The sequence below is a fragment of the Rhincodon typus genome, chromosome 29 (genome assembly GCF_021869965.1).
Source record: "Rhincodon typus isolate 14 chromosome 29, sRhiTyp1.1, whole genome shotgun sequence".
Classification (NCBI taxonomy): domain Eukaryota; kingdom Metazoa; phylum Chordata; class Chondrichthyes; order Orectolobiformes; family Rhincodontidae; genus Rhincodon; species Rhincodon typus.
In genome coordinates, this window is record NC_063360.1 from 14921471 (window position 1) to 14938842 (window position 17372).

Genomic DNA, 17372 nt, shown 5'->3' on the forward strand with positions numbered 1-17372 from the left:
CCTTGTTATCTCAGATTCTCCAGCATCTGCAGTTCCTACTATCTCTGTAACTCAACAATAACCTGTTCACCAATGCTCACTTAGGGTTCTGCTCAGGACTACAGAGCTCCTTCTCTCAATACAGTCTTTGTCCAAATAATTGAGAGTGACTGTGCTGATATCAAGGCAGCATTTGACCAATTATCTCACCTCACCAGCTGGGAATTCTGTGGCAAGTAACTCATCCCCTAACTCTTCAAATTCTGTTCACCATCTACAAGCCACAGGTCAGGAGCATGATGGGATACCCTCATTTGCCTGGATGGGTGCAGCTCCAACAACATTCAAGAAGCTTGACACCACCAGGACAAAGCAACCTACTTGATTGGTACCCCATCTAATGCCTTCACCATTAACCCCCTCCACTGCTGACATATAATGGCAACAGTGTGTATCACTTGCAAGATGCACTTCAGCAACTCGCCAAGGATCTCTAGATAGCACCTTCCTATGACCTCTATCACCAGGAGGTACAAGGGATACAGCAGATACATGGAAATACCACTTCCTACAATTTTCCATCCAAGTCACACACCATCCCAGCTTGGAAGTATATTGCTATTCCTCATTGTTACAGGTTTAAAAGCCCATAATTCCCTCCTTAACAGCACTGTGGGTCTACCAAACCCTAAGGAACATAGCAGTTCAAGGCAGTGGCTCAGCAATAATGTCACTGAGCAAGCAATCCAGAGCCTCAGGCTAATATTCTGAGGACATGGGTTCAAATCCCACCATGGCAGATAGTGAAATTTGAATTCAATAGTGAGAAAACTATGTCTAATACTGATCATATAACCACAATCAATTGTCATATAAACCCGTACGCTTCATTATTGTCCTTTAGGGAAGGACATCTACCATCTTCACCTGGTGTAGCCTACGTATAACTCTAGGCCCACAGCAATATGGTTGACCCTTCAACTCCTCCAGGCAATAATTGGGCACTAATTGGTGGCTTAGCTAGCAATGTTCTCATTCCATGGATGAATTTTTAAAAAAGGCAGCTTACCATTTTCTCCAGGGCCACTACGGATGGGCACTAAATGCTGGTTTAGCCAGTGACACCTATATCCATGCCCATAGGTTTATTAAAAAAAACTCCTTGCTGGGACATCCATTTTTCTTGGACAGCAGCTCAGTGTGGATGTTGGGCAGGACGCTGCCCAGGCCTGTGGTGCCTAAATCTTGTTGAGCCCCTCATTATTTTGGATGACGAGCTAGTGGGGATGGTATGGGTCATCTGCTGTGTCAGGCTGTGTGGTCTGCCAGCTCCAGCTACTCGGGGAAAGCAGAAGATAAACAGAGGCACTGGCCCCACTAACTTGCCTAACAGCCAGTGATGAGACAGATGGGGAACTGGAGCCCAGCTCTGTTGGAGTGAATCCTGCCTTTTGCCTGTGGCGTTATTGTGACAAGACATGTTCCAATGATTAGCTCTCAGTTACCAAGAGATGACAACCCACAAATTGGGTAAAACAAGCCACTGCAGAATGAACCATCCAAGATTTGAACTTGGAACATTTTACTTGCTTGTCTTGGGAAAGCAATCCACATAATCAAAGACCCCACCCTGTTCTGTCAAGCAGAAGATATAAAAAATTATACACACGCATGAATAGATTCAAGAACAGCTTCTTCCCCTCTATTATTAGACTTCTGAACGGACCTCTCAAATTTTAAATTTAATGTTGATCCCGCTGGCTGTGCACCTTCTCTACAGCCATATTCTTTGCTCTGTTTTATTACCTTAATGCATTTTGTATATGATCTGCCTGTAGTGCATGCAAAACAAAACTTTTCACTGTACTTAGGCACATGTGACAATACTAAATCGAATCAAGGAAATTTCCAAAGTAAGAATCATAAACCCCCTAGGACCATCAAGCCAAGATATTTTCTAATCAACCTGTTCAGAGATACATGACACAACTTTGGAGCCAGTGGGTCTTGAACCCAGACCTCCTAGTTCAACAGAACACACCCCACCCAACAAACCCAAACAGCTAATTGACTTTTCTTAACCGAAAAGGAGGGTGAATGGGGCTGGTGTAGTGGTAATGACCCAAGACTACTCCCTCTCCCTCCCCTCTTACCCCCATCCCACCCCCCCACTCCCCTGCTCTTGTGTATTTACGCACAGCCCATCAGACAGAGATCAGCTACTCCCCATTGAAGAATGTAACTCTGTGGCAGCAGCCAATTAGGTAAGTAGTGAGTATTCGAACAGACTGTTAACTTTTGTCTTGAACATGATGATGAGTTTTGGAGGAGGCAGACTGTAGTCATTGTAGAATACAACACCCAACCTTTGTCCTGCTCTTGTAACCAAAAAGAGTTGCTATGGAGTTCAGGTGAAAAATGACCCTGAAGGATATTTGTGGTGGAGGAGCTCAATAATGATGGCACTTTGCAGGTCATAGAGAAAATTGCTGGGCCTTCTCTTGATTGTTCTGGTCATGTCCAATATTTTATTTGGGAAAACATAATCTGTTAGTTTTATCATCCCAAATGAATTAATTAGATCCTCCTGTAGGATGGCATTGGAGACTTTGTGATCAAATGAGTTACGAAGTGGAACTCCATGAATAACTTGATCTTACGATAGGCAGAAGCAGTGAAAAAGGTATGAGCAAGGACATGTCCTTGGAGAAATAACAATGTCTTGGGGCTGTGTAGACAGTTCTCCATAACCAGAATTATCTTGTATTTCATCACATGTGATTCCAGCTACTGGAGTGTTCCTCCCATCAACTTTTAGTTTTACTAGCGTGTTTCGGTGTCATATTCATTCAAATGCTGCCTTGATGTCAAAAGCAGCTATTTTCATCTCTCATCTGGCATCTAAGGCAGGCTGTGGGGAGGTCTGAAGCTGAATGTCTCTGCAGAAACCAGGCAGAGAATTTGCCTGTTTCGAGTTTCTGGTTTGCAAGTCGCCCACTCCAGATTTCAGAATATGTTAATGATTCTCTACACCAGAGATATCTGATAACAATCTGAAGCAGTAAAACAACCCACACAGCGGATGTTGACAGAGTTTGGGTAGTCACACAGGCTGTAATAACCAAAACACTCTGAAATGGAAAAAACAATTGTCCCAATAAATAAAGAGTTGTCAGGCTGTAGCAATCCGCAGCGTGAGGTAAGATTCCCAGACCTGGCAGAATGGAACAGCCAGTTCTTACTAATAGCGTTGGTGTTGGCACAGAATCACATCTCTAACAGGTTTGACTGTGAAGCTTCCCATGGTTGAATGTCCTGATGACATTCCCAGCCCAGCCTCATGCATGAGCAGTTATCACTAGGTTGAATTTCCAGTCAAGAGACAACAGACACGAACCGAAATAAAGTAAAACACATTAAGGCAGAACCAAAATAATTTCATTAATACTGTATATGGCTTAATATTCTTCAGGGTAGCAACACAGAACAGATCAGGCTGATATCTCAAACAAGTTATGACTCTGAAATTAGCACAACTGGCATCTTAGCGTGTCACACAACCAGAACTTTCCAATGGGAAAAGATATTAAAATCTGCAGTGAAATTAAAATAGAATATTAAAATAAAATGCTGGGCCACAGTCTTCATTGCTCAGAGTCTGAACAGGAAACAATCCCGTATTTAGTGGCTGTTTCTCTAGACCAGTACTCAGTGGCTTAATTAGCACAGAGTTAATTAGCTAGAGCCACCTCCACAAACTGCTAAGGTGGTTAAAAAGCTCAGAAAAGGAAAAGAGCATCTGTCCCATTAGTGTCACCCATCACCTGCAACATTCATGGAGACTAAGGAGACCCAACCCAACACGATGTTGCTTCAGAGCCTGCAGGCAGTGTAAATGCAGGGAGGAGGAAATATCTTTCCAGTACATTGGAAAAGAACAGAGAGCAATGTAGGCCATTGATGGATTGAATGAAGAAGTGCTGAAGTGGAAGAGAATTACTCTGGGAACAGTATCATGACCATTGACTGAATGGACAGACTGAGTAATGATTGTTTGCAGGGTCAGTTAAGTCCAGGAGCAGCACAAAGTGAAATGCAGCCTCCTCCACAACTGGTCCAGATTAAACAGTGTCCCAAACTATGAATATTTGAAAGCAAGGGAAGAACAAAGATTATTTGTCCATTAGCCCTGCTCCACCCTACCATGGCCTTTGGCCATGCTTTCTAATCTAATTGTCATTACATCTGATTCTGGGTTGCTTATTCAAACTGTGTTAGTTTGACATTGCTCAGAGATGACAAGAACTGCAGATTTTTCTGAAGAAGGGTGCTGACGCGAAATGCCAACTTTCCTGCTCCTCTGCTGCTGCCTGGCCTGCTGTGTTCATCCAGCTGCACATGGTGTTGGTTTGACATTGATTATGTGCATTCTGGGAGTGTAATTTGCAGTCAGCGCGGGCATGAAGGCTATTGCAGACGAGCCTGCTGTTAAGGAACGGTCAGCCCCAAACATTACATCACTGTAGTGTTTCCATCCCTCCTTCCTCCTGTAACCAAAAATTAAAGGAGAAGCAAGGCTCAGAGGAGAGGAGACAGAACATTATGCGAGGAAGATCGGCAGCAAGAGTTCCAGCAGGTGAAGGAACGCCAACCTAAACAGCTTCTGGAAACTTGTTGGTGAGTAACAGGTAAATTTTGAGAAAGTGTTCTTGGAGCAGAGAACATCAGAAGCTTCAATTTAGTATTAAAAGTATTTAATATTGTAACGACTAATTAACTTAAAGGGGTAAGACACGGCAGGAGAGCTCCAAATCGTAGTCTGCTTCTCTTCTCGATGTGTGAAGCTGGGCACATTCCCAGTGCTGGGGACCTGCATGTGTGCAGGAAGTGTCTCCAGCTGCAGCTTCTGGAAGTCTGAGTTTTGGAGCTGGAGTGGCGTCTGGGAACACTGTGGAGCATCTGTGAGGCAGACAGCATTGTATGGAGGGGAGTGGGGTGGGGTGGGGCGGGGGGGATGTTACACTGCAGATTCAGACTCTACAGGCTGGAAGGGAATGGGTGACCATCAGACAGAGCAGGAGGGCTAAGCAGGCAGTGCAGGAATCTCCTGTGGCAATTCCCCCACAAAACAGATATACCGTTTTGGATACTGTTGAGGGGAATGGACTCTCAGGGGATAACAGCAGCAGCCAAATTCATGGCCCCATGGTTGACTGTGCTACAGTGGGAAGGAGAAACAGGCATAGAAATGCTATAGGTAGAGGGGATTCAATCCTAAGGGGAATAGATAGGTATTTAAGTGGCAGCAAACAAGAGTCCGGGATGGTGTGTTGCCTTCCTGATGTTAGGGTCCTGGATGTCTCGAAGCAGCTGCAGGACATTCTGGAGGGGGAGGCCAAAAGCCAGTGGTGGTGTTACACATTGGTACTAACGTCATAGGTGAAAAGAAGGGATGACGTCCTATATGCAGAATATGGAGAACTAGGACGAAAGTTGAAATATAGGACCTCAAAGGTAGTTATCTCAGGATTACTACCAGTGCCATGAGCTAGTCAGAATAGAAACAGTAGGATACATAGAATGAGCATGTGGCTGAAAAGATGGTGTGAGCGGGAGGGTTTCAGATTCGTTGGGCATTCGGACGGTTCCGGAGGAGATGGGACTTATACAAACTGGACGGTTTACACCGGGGCAGGACTGGGACTAATGTCCTTGGTGGGGGCTACTTGGTAAAGTGGTTGGGGAGGGTTTAAACTGGTGTGGTAGGGGGATGGGCACCAAAGCAGTAGGGCAGTAAATGCAGAAATTGAGGGAGAAATAGAAACCAGGGCGAACATAACTAAGAAGAACAGGCAAGGAGACGCTGCTGTAAAGAGCAGGGGAGGTGGTCTGAAATGCATGTGTTTCAATGCGAGAAGTGGAATAAGCAAGGTAGATGAACTCAGAGCTTTGGTTAGTACTTGGAACTATGACATTATTGTGATTATGGAAACTAGGTTAAAGAGGGACAGGACTGGCAGCTGGATATCCCAGGTTTCAGGTGTGATAGAAAGGGATATAAAAAGAGATGGGGTGTTGCATTACTGGAAAGGAGTATCTCACAGCTGTACTGAGGGAGGATACATCACAGGAGGCAATATGGGTAGAACTCAGGAATTGGACAGGTGAAATCACAAGGCTAGGGGTATGCTACAGGCCTCCCAACAGCCAGCTGGAGACAGAGGAGAGAATACATATACAGATTTTAGAAAGATGTGAAAACAGCAGGGTTGTTGTGGTGGGTGATTTAACATCCCCTATATTGACTGGGACTCACTTCGTATTAAGATACTCATGGATAGGAATAACAGCAGTCCCTGGGTGAAGGTGTTAGACTGGGGGAAGGCGAACTACAACAATATTAGGCAGGAACTGTAGAATGTTGATTGGAGGTGGCTATTTGAGGGTAAATCCACATCAGACATGTGGGAGTATTTCAAATGGCAGTTGACAAGAGTTCAGGAGCTGCACGTCCCTGTGAGAACGAAGGAAAGGTATGGCAAATCATGTGAACCTTGGATGACCAGGGCTGTTATGACCTTGGTCTAAAAAGAAAAGGAAGCATAGCTAAGATCTGGGAGGATGGGAACTGACGAAGCACTTGAAGTATATGAGGAAAGTAGGAAAGAACTCAAACAAGGAATTAGAAGGGCTAAAAGGGGTCATGAATAAATGTTAACAAACAGGATTAAGGCGAATCCCAAGACCTTTTATACTTATATAAAAAGCAAGAGGGTAGCCAGGGAAAGGGTCGGCCTACACAAGGACAAAGGAGAGAATCTATGTGTGGAGCCAGAAGAGGTAGGTGAGGTCCTAAATTAATACTTTGTGTCAGTATTCACCAAAAAGAAGGAATTGATGGAGGATGATCTCAGGGAAGGGAGTGTCGAGTTTCTAAACCAAGTTGCTATTAAAGAGGAAGAGGTGTTGTGTATCTTTAAAAAGTATTAAGGTAGATAAATCCGATGGGATCTATCCCAGAATATTGAGGGAGGCAAGGGAACAAGTTGCTGGAGCATTGACAGACATCTTTGTATCCTCTTTGGCCACAGGTGAGGTCCCAGAGGACTGGAGAATAGCCATCTCACAGTTTAAAAAGGGTAGGAGGGATAATCCTGGAAATTACAGGCCTGTGAGCCTCATGTCGGTGGTAGGGAAGTTATTGGAAAGGATTCTCAGGTACAAGATTGATATGCATTTAGAAGCAAGTGGACTTATTTGTGATAGACAGTGTGGTTTTGTGCAGGGGAGGTTGTGCCTCACTAACTTGATTGAGTTTTTTGAGGAGGTCACGAAGATGATTGATGAAGGAAAAACAGTTGATGGTGTCTACAGGGACATCAGTAAAGCCTTTGACAAGGTCCCTCATGGCACACTGGTACAAAAGGTGAAGTCATATACTATCAGGGGTGAGCAAGCAAGATGGATACAGAACTGACTTAGTCATTGGAGACAGAGGGTCGTGGTGGAAGGATGTTTTTCGGAATAGAAGGTGTTCCACAGGGATCAGTGCTGGGACCTCTGCTGTTTATGGTCTACATAAATAATTTGGAAGAAAATATAGCTGGTCTGATTAGTAAGTTTGTGAATGATATAAAGATTGGTGGTGTTGCGGATAGAGAGGAGGATTATGAAAGGATATAGCAGGATATAGATCAGTTGGAGGCATGGGCAGAAAAATGGCAGATGGAGTTTAAGCCGCACAAATATGAGATGATGCACTTTGGAAGGTCAGATACAAGTGAAAATTATACAGTGAATGGCAAAACCCTTAGGAGTATTGATATGCAGAGAGATCTGGGTGTGCATGTCCACAGACCACTGAAGCTGGCAGTGCAGAAAGATAAGGTAGTGAAAAAGGCCTATGGCATGTTTGCCTTCATTGGAAGGGGCATTGAGTATAAGGATAGACAAGTTATGCTGCAGCTTTATTGAACTTTAGTTAGGCCACACATGGAGTATTGTATACAGTTCTGGTCATGACACTATCAGAAGGATGTGGTTGCTTTGGAGATTGTGCAGAAAAGGTTTACCAGAATGTTGCCTGGTTTGGGAGATTTTAGCTATAAAGAAAGGTTAAATAGACTAGGTTTGTTTTCACTGGAATGCAGGAGGTTGAGGGGCAACCTGACAGAAGTTCATAAGATTGTGAATGGCTTGGATAGAGTGGAAAGTATGAGGCTTTTTCCCAGGGTGGAGGGGTCAATTACTAGGGGATACAGGTTCAAGGTGCACGGGGTAAAATTTAAAAGAGATGTGCAAGGCATGTTTTTCACACAAAAGGTGGTGAGTGCCTGGAACGCGCTGCCAGAAGAGGTGGTGAAAGCAGACACAAGTCCAGGTGTTTCCTGAATGCTGCACAAATACACGAATAGGAAGGGAATAGAGGGATACAAATCCTGGAAGTGAAAACAGTTTTAGTATGGAAGGGCAAGATGTGTTGGCACAAGCTTGGAGGGCCAAAGGGCCTGTTCCTATGCTGTATTGTTCTTTGTTTTTTTGTTCTTTCTTAGCATACAGGATCCAGTCCTCAACCACTGGATGGAAGCAGTGTCTCTGGTGCAAATGGAATCAATTGTTATTGGAATTGAACCAATATGTTTAGCTATTAACCAAATAAAAAATGATAGTTTGAATTTTAGCCTGAGAAGCAGGTGCTGTGCATCTATGCTTGCTGTGGTTGGCTCGTTGGACTGGAGATGTGTGGGCAAGTCAGACGACCATCTCTTCTCACTGCTCTTGTGTCTGGCCAAGTTGGTTATTAATAGGTTGAGGCAGCAGGCTGTGGACGGGGCCATTTCTGCTGACTGTCTGCCCCTCGTCCATGGCTACGTTCATGCCCGTGTGTCCTTGGAGAGGGAGCACGTGGTACCCAACAGTACTCTGAATGCCTTTATAGAGAGATGTGGGCACCACGGGGGTAGTGTGCTTTAGGTCCCCTTCCAGCTCCATTTTGATTTATCCCCTTCCTGCTTTGATTTAGCCCCTACCTCTCCCTCACCTTTGATGATTTGCATTGCCCTAAAGGGATTTGCATGTAAATTATTCAATTGGAAACCTGGGTATTTTACTGGTGGTGGTTAATAGATGATAAAAATACCACTATGATTTGGTGATGGGTGAAAAAACATGCAGTTTTGTGTAAGAGTACTTCTGGATATAGAGAAAGAAAGAAAAAAATTGGCTCGTTGGAAAGGCTCTTGTGCTGCAGTGGTAGTGTTCCTACCTCTGAGCCAGGTTTAAGTGCCAACTGCTCCAGAGGTGTGTGACATCTCTAAACGGATTAATTAGGAAATATTTTCTAGCTGATGCTAAAGGGGATCTACATTACTAACATAAAGATAAAAGCCACAGAAGAGCAGTCTCAGCCATTGCCTGGTTGGAATGAGGCAGTCATATGATGATGATGTCACTTGCCCAGTAATCCAGATGCTCTCGGGACCCATAGAAAATGGTGAAATTAAAACTTAATTAAAATTTGCCTGGTTGGAGAAGGGCTGTTGTAGTGCAGTGATAGTGTCCATACCTCTGGGCTAGGAGGCTTGGATTTGAGTCCTGCCTGCTCCAACAGTGCATTGTAACAACTCTGAACAGGTGGATCAGAAAATATCTACAATCTCTGCAGAATTAATGGCTTACAGGATGTACTGCAGAAACTCACCACAAATATTTCTATCGTGCAAGTGGCCTTTTTAAAATCTGTGTGGCTGCTAACTTGGGTTTATGTGGTAGCTGTGAACCAGGTTGTGAGAGAGAAAAACAAGTTTGCACACTACGCATTGAGCTACTTTCATGGCCAGACAGATAACCCTTTTATTGTGTCCACATTCTTGACTAAATCTGTCTCATTAAAATCAATAAAAAGGCAGCCAAGCTGTCTGTTCATTGGGTCTGCTCATTATTTTTGTTCTATTTATGATCAACCAGTTAGTTAGGACCTTGGGATTAGTTTGTGGGAGAAGGAGGTGCATGTTATTAAAACAAATAACCCCGCGGGGGATTGCTTCTAATGCGTCAGTTGCTGTTGTGAAACTTGCATTAGATGATTTGCTAGCTTACAGAAATTAATCTTAATTATTGGTTGGAAATCAAGATTGGAATTTAGATTTGTGGTTAAATTAACCTCATAATGCCCAGTGCCCCACCCATCCCCAGTTGCTGTTTAATGAGACTCTGGAGTATCCATTGTCGACACTGCAATCCAGTCCGGTGTAAGTTGACGTTTTGGGTCCTGACCTGAAATGTCAACTTTCCTGCTCCTCTGATGCTGCCTGGCCTGCTGTGTTCCTCCAGCTCCACACTGTGTTATCTCTGACTCCAGCATCAGCAGTTCTTGCTATCTCTCAGTGTAAGTAAGCCTTGGTATTAACGCGGATTGATAAACAGACAATGGGTCGCTCGTTCAATTCTCACTGTCTCCATGTGCCTTACTTCATGACCATGTCCTGTTCTTGCATTTAGTACTTCCTCTTGTGTCACTGATCGCCCCAGCTCTTCAATATTCCTGCATCAGCAAGCAGTAGACAAGATGTGAATCTGGGGTGCTGAAAAAGATGCAAAGCATTCTGAACGGTACTTGAGATGAGATTGAATAGTGAGTGAGATTCATGGACTGAACATGCATTATCCTTCACACATCCAGCCAGCATCATCAGCTGGCAGCTTAAAATCAAGGATGCTGATGGGGACCGAGTTAAACAGGAAGTGAAGCACCCTCTGATCGCACGTGACAGGGAACACGTGATCAAGACAAATCAGCAAAACCCAACATCTATCCTTCATCTTTGCGAGGTTCAGGCAGAATGAGGTGCTTTATGATTAGCCTCATGACCACCTCTCGAATAAAGGCGCAGCTGCATCTAGATTGTAGTAGTCACATGATACAATAGAAAATGGAGCAATTGACCAATCAGGGCAATCGATCTTTGTTGATCGGTCAACTGGAGCTAGACATGAGGTGAGGAAGGGCCCATTGATGGAAAGTTTGGAGAACTACAGTATCAGTTCATTGGACGTGCATATTAAATCTCACATTACTCGACCTTTCAGCTCCATGGTTCAGCTATGTGCTATGTCCTGTTGCTGCTTCTTGTATTAAAAATGTTGGACGTATCACTGACTGAATGCTTTTTATATGTATGGCTATTTGCTTTTGGCTGGCTCCTCTGTTCTGTTCCAGTCCCCCTCTGCAGGAACTGGAATGCAGGTTTCTGACAATGTGCACGTCTCTTGCATTTCAACTGCTCTCTTTATTTCAGATCTTTTCACGTGCACTCTGTAAATAATCTCTGGCAGGGGAAGAGAGGAGATAAATATATGTGTGTTGAATGATGCATCACACTCCCCAGAGGTTTTACCAACTGGATTATTTAAACAACGCCCAGATTGGTGATTTCTCCCCCAACACTTACCAACATCTTCCGATCTAATAGCTCTTCATTCAGCCTCCCTGCCTCCCTAAATTAAAGTCCTGCTGAGATTCGCAGGTTGGAGTTCACACTGGAAACGTGGAAATGTGTTTAAGGTGAAGATGTTCCCTGCATGATAGTTTTTACAGCATTTTGATGACATTCTCTAGATTGGTCATTTTAAACCCAAGGTGCCACAGTGCGTGAGATGTAGCTCCTATCTCTGACAGGATTTTGGATGAACTATCCAAGTTCAATCTTTGCTTTCCTGTTGTATTTTTGATGGTGATGCATGTTGACCTGACTGTGTGCTGCAGTATTATCATCTTGGAAATGCCGTGGGCATTGATCCAGTGCAGTGACAAGTGCAGAATGACACGGGTGTGTATGTTAGTGACTGATCTGTGGATTAATGCCAACTCTGAACAACACAGCTTGGGGAAAGTGGTGAAAGAGTACCTGCAGTAGCTGACCTAATTCTGATTGTTCTCATTGTCAATTGAGACCTCAAACTCTGAATGCAGTTTCTTTTTATTAATGTCAACCGCTCAACAATGGTGTGTTTTTCCAGTGCCAATGTGTATGCATAAAACAAACGTAGTGGTTCCACTTGTACAGCAGACATCCACTGACTATGTACTCACAGTTTACCCCCCCTCCATACAGACACTTCAATAACATACTTCACTTGCTGTCCGTGTTGAGTTATGTTCCTCTTGTGCATGGTTTGATTACTCCTGTATCTCCTTGTCACTCCTGTGTCAGGCTTATTCTCCACCTGGATCCTCAATTTACTTACATTGAAAACAGGATTTTTTTTTAATGCTTTCTCAGGCAGTGAACCTTTTTGGCTCGGGCAGTTTTCTTCTCAACCTTTTTTACCCTTGAGACGGTTTGGGCCTGTTTGGAGCATGAGCTGCAGTTCAGGTACCAGTTACAGAGTCACAGAGTCATACAACACGGAAACAGACCCTTCGGTCCAACTCATCCGTGCTGACCCGACATCCCAATCTGACCTAGTCCCATTTGCCAGCATTTGGCCCATATCCCTCTAAACCCTTCGTATTCATATACCCATCCAGATGCCTTTTAAATGTACCAGCCTCCACCACTTCCTCTGGCAGCTCGTTCCATACGCACGTCACCCTCTGCGTGAAAAAGTTACCCCTCAGGTCTTTTTTAAATTTTTCCCCTCTCATTTTAAACCTATTTACCCTATCTATACCCCTCATGATTTTATAAACCTTTATAAGGTCACCCCTCAGCCTCCGATGCTCCAGGGAAAATAACCCCAGCCTATTCAGCCTCTCCCGAAAGGTCAAACCCTCCAACCCTGGCAACATACTTGTAAATCTTTTCTGAACCCTTCAAGTTTAAAAACATCTTTCCTATAGCAAGGTGACCAGAATTGTAGGCAGTATTCCAAAAGTGGCCTCACCAATGTCCTGCACAGCTGCAACATCATATCCCAACTCCTATAATCAGTGTTCTGATCAATGAAGGCAAGCATTTCAAATCCTGTCTTCACCATCCTGTCTACCTGCAACTCCACTTTCAAGGAACTATGTACCTGTAACCCCAACAGCAACATTCTCCAGGGCCGTATCATTAATTGTATAAGTCCTGCCCTGGTTTGCTTTAGAAGTCACTATGAATCCTGTTCTGCATACTCCCATCCAGTCTGTAACTGGAGATGACCCAGCAGGAGGTGGATGTGACAGAAGCCAGGTATTTGCTATGAAGTCACTGAGTTCTATGTCTTTAGAGCATGGTGTTAATTGTGAAGTCCTTAGGGATGGAGAGGGGGAAATTCATGAAGATTTTATGTCAGGCGCAATGGGAAGAGGTCCAAATGCAACTCTTCCATCTCTTCCCTATCCCTTTGTCCTTTTTTGAAGACAAACATGTCCACGGTAACCTACTGGACTAAAGTGTCTTCCTTCAATACCATATGACCCTGTAAAAGAAAGAAAGACTTACATAGCAAGTTTCATGACCTCTGGACATTCCAAAAGTGCTTTACATTGAGTAAGTACTTGTGAACATGTAGATGTTGTTGTAATGCAGGAGATGCAGTGGCCCCTTAGTGCATAACAAGATCCCACCTGCAGTAATGTGATAATTAATAATCAAGATAATCTGTTTCAGTGATGTTGTTTCAGCAATAAATATTGTTCAGTCCACCAGGGAGAACTCTCAGATACTGTTGCGAGATCTTTTAAAGGACGTTTGGGAGGGAGCTCCATTATATGTCTCATCTCAGAAGATGCACCTTAGACAGTGCAGCACAACCTTGATGCTTCACTGGAGCTCACAGCCTAGATGTGGTGATCAGGCCTCGAGTGGAAATGGAGCCCAGAATCTACCAATAAACATTGGGTTAACTGTAGCGTTGACCCTGTACATATTTTACAGTGGTGAGATCAGCGGCCAATAACTTGAGACGTTGTAGTTTGTTAGCGCATTGTTCACTGATTCACGAGGGCTGTGTGGTTTAACACAACTCACACCTGGTTCTCTGCACCTTAAGCCAATTTCTGACCCCGTCAGTCAGTGAACTGTACAGTAAAGATAACTCTTGACCTACCATTGAATTCAAACCTTTTTCTAATCTTTAATTAAACTCCTCACACTGACCTGTTCTGTTATCTTGGAGAAAGGCCTATCAGTGAATTCACATTGGCAGGACAGCTTCAGAATGGGCAGCGGCTGCATGATGCCCAGTTTAGAAAGCTGCTTATTTGTGTATAATTACACAATTTAATTTTAGCATCCATGTCTAACAGAGGAGTGCCTGAAACAGGAGCTGTAATCGTGGTGGATGCTGTGAGCATTCTGATGAGCTTTACACACAGTCACAAGTATGAAGTATTTAACAAAAATGAGGAAAATCAGTTTTCAATCAAAGGAGAGTCAGTAAACAGATGAGACAGAATTAATAACATTGGCAAAAGGTGAGGTGAGTTTTTTTTTCTGAGCAGTGACCTGTTATGAACTGAAAAGGCAATGGAAACAGATTAAATAGCAGTGTTTAAAAACATTTAAAAAACATTTAAAAATAAATTCTTTCATGAGATGGGAGTGGTGTTGTCTATCCTTGATTGATCTGCAAATGAGTGGCTTACTGGACCGTTTCAGGGGGCAGTTAAGAGTTAACTATATTGATGTGGTGTTTAGAGTCACATGGAGGCTAGTCCAAGGAAGAACAGTACATTACCTTCCCTACAGGTCAGGTGAACAAGATGGGTTTTTAAATAGCAATTGATGTTGGTTTCATGGTCAGCATTGCTGAGGTGAGTTTTCAACACTAGAACTACTAACTGAATTTAAATTCCATTATCTATCCATGGTGAGATTTGAACTGATGTCCCAGGGCCTGAGTCTTTGGATCACTAGGCCAATGATATTAGCCCGATGCCCCACCATCTCCCTCTTCAAAACTAAAAAGCATCTTCAACATCATTTGATTCCGGAACATCAAGCAGAAACATTTAGAGTGAAATTGCAAAAGGAGCCCCAAACGTCTGGTTCAGTTTTAGTTTTTATGTTTTTAGTTTTTATGAAGTTTCAAGATTGTTTTGCCAAAAGGCATGGACTTGGTCCTGGTTCCTTGCCATCTTCTGATTACAGAAAACCTACAGTGTGGAAGCAGGCCATTTGGCCCATCAAGTCCACACTGACTCTCTGAAGAGCATCCCACCCAAATCAACCCTAGCCCTGTAACTCTGCATTCCCCATGGCTAATCCACCTATTCCTGGACACTATGGGCAATTCAGCCTGGCCAATCTATCTAATCTGCACATCTTTGGAAGGAAACCCATGTAGGCACAGGGAGAATTTGCAAACTCCACGCAAACAGTTGCCCGAGGGTGGAATCAAACCAGGGTCTTTGGCACTGTGAGGCAGCAGTGCTAACCAGTGAGCCACTGTGCCACCTCACTGGTAGCTGTGTTTTTGAGCTCAGTAGGCAAACAATATGTGGACAAAGCCCTCATCCTGACATGGCTTATCAGACTGTTTAAGAAGTTTACGACTGGAACTAAAACCATTTGTGAACAGTTAAGGGATCAGGAACAGAGGTTGTGTCTATACTATCAGGAGACCAAGGGTAAAGGTCATGTTTGCACTTTCAGAGACCAGGTTAAAGGTCATATCTGCACTGCAGGGAGACCAGAAACAAAGAGTAATGGAGCTTGGGCTTCCATGTGTCATTTAGAGGAAATGAGAATGTTTCCCTCATATACACTGTACTGAAGGATCAATAATCATTGATTACTGAGGCCATTCGTGCATTGTGCAGGGGCCTAGAGCAGAACTTGCACAGTACAGTGGTCTAGAATAGAGGTTACACATCTACTGCACAAGAGATTGAGCAAAGATCACACAAATACAAATACAGTTACTTTATGTCAATGTCTGACATGGTGATCAAAGTTTTAAAAGGTCTTTGCAATACAGGAGCAACCCTATTGTGAACATTATGCTGTCCAATCTGTTTGATATTGTTAATACAGAAATCCGGGAAAGTTGTTGTTTCTATATGTATATGGCTGTCAGTGTCTCCTTGGAGACTCAAGTGATTGGAAGGGCTTCCTCAAATGGCACAAACTGCATTTCTTAAACTGGTATTTTTCAGGTGTGTTCTCTCAATCCTGTGTTAATTTGTGATGCAATGCTGGTGAATTTTTTTTTAAATCATTCATGGGATGTGGGCATCACTCGCTAGGCCAGCATTTATTGTCAACCCCTAATTGCCCAGAGGGCAGTTAAGAGTCAACCACATTGCTGTGGCTGTGAAGTCACATGTAGGCCAGATCAGGTAAGGATAGCAGTTTCCTTCCCTAAAGGACATTAGTGAACCAGATGGATGTTTCCAACAATCAATTCATGGTCATCATTAGACTCATAATTCCAGACTTTTATTGAAAACAAATTCCATCTGCCATGGTGGGATTTGAACCCAGGTCCCCAGATTAACAGTCTGGCGATAATATCACTAGGCTGTCACTTCCCTACCAACGGTGAATTTCTCATGTCCTTAAATGTTGCCCTGTGTTTTGTTTTCAGAAACCTCCTCTATGTCTACCCTCAATTCTTCAACTTCACAAACCGACAGGGATCAGCACGGAACATCACTGTGAAAATCCAGTTGATGGGCAGCGAAAAAGCCAGCGATGCCCTACCGGTGAGACCCATGTTCCTGGAGCTGCATTAAACCAGTACCAACGACTAATCAGAAGCTGTGTCAAGGTGTTGGGCAGTTGGGGGACAGTGTGGGTAATGGTGATAGACACAGGAATATTTCAATTGCCAATGCAAGTGAGGCATCCTTCATTGCACTCCAAAGATGTGCAACTGCTTGCTGTAGGCATAACTGTTCCTAAATGTGGGAGTCCATCTCCTCAGCAAGGCTCCCCTTGGGAGCCCCTGCCACCACGTTGTAATCGCTGTTTCCTGTTTCTCACAGCGGTGCTGGTGAAGTTGCAGAGGAGGGGAATGGTTGGTGAATTTCTGTAGCTGCTGGTCGCATATCATTCAATTAGGCCTGTGCCCTGTGCGCAACACTGGCTGTCAGCTTCCTGCCCTCCCATTCTCTGATCGTGAAGCTTAACGTCAGCTTGGCTGCTTCCCATGCACATCTGCTGTATTATTTAGAGTTGTTAATAATTACCTTGCAGGTCATCTTTGGAAAATCTGGACATCCTGAATATGTGAATGAATCGTATACACCCGTGGCCTATCACAGCAGGTACACACCAGCTGGGAGCACTGGCTAGGAGCCAGGGTGGGGGCACTGGGTGGGAGCAGGGGGTGGGGGCGCTGGGTAGGAGCAGGGGGTGGGGGAACTGGGTAGGAGTGTGGTGTGGGGGCACTGGGCAGGAGCACTGTCTGTGAGCCCTGGGCAGGAGCGCTGGGTGGGAGCATTGTCTGTGAGTGCTGGGCAG

At 44.1% G+C, this 17372-nt stretch overlaps 1 protein-coding gene across 1 annotated transcript in view; it reads left to right on the forward strand.

Moving 5' to 3' along the window:
* Positions 1-17372, forward strand: part of LOC109933116 (dedicator of cytokinesis protein 7-like) — a 185117-nt gene that overhangs the window by 75881 nt on the left and 91864 nt on the right. The window contains exons 15-16 of the mRNA XM_048613977.1: positions 16495-16612; positions 17106-17176. Coding sequence (XP_048469934.1) covers positions 16495-16612; positions 17106-17176 — 189 coding nt within the window. The remainder of the gene's footprint in view (positions 1-16494; positions 16613-17105; positions 17177-17372) is intronic.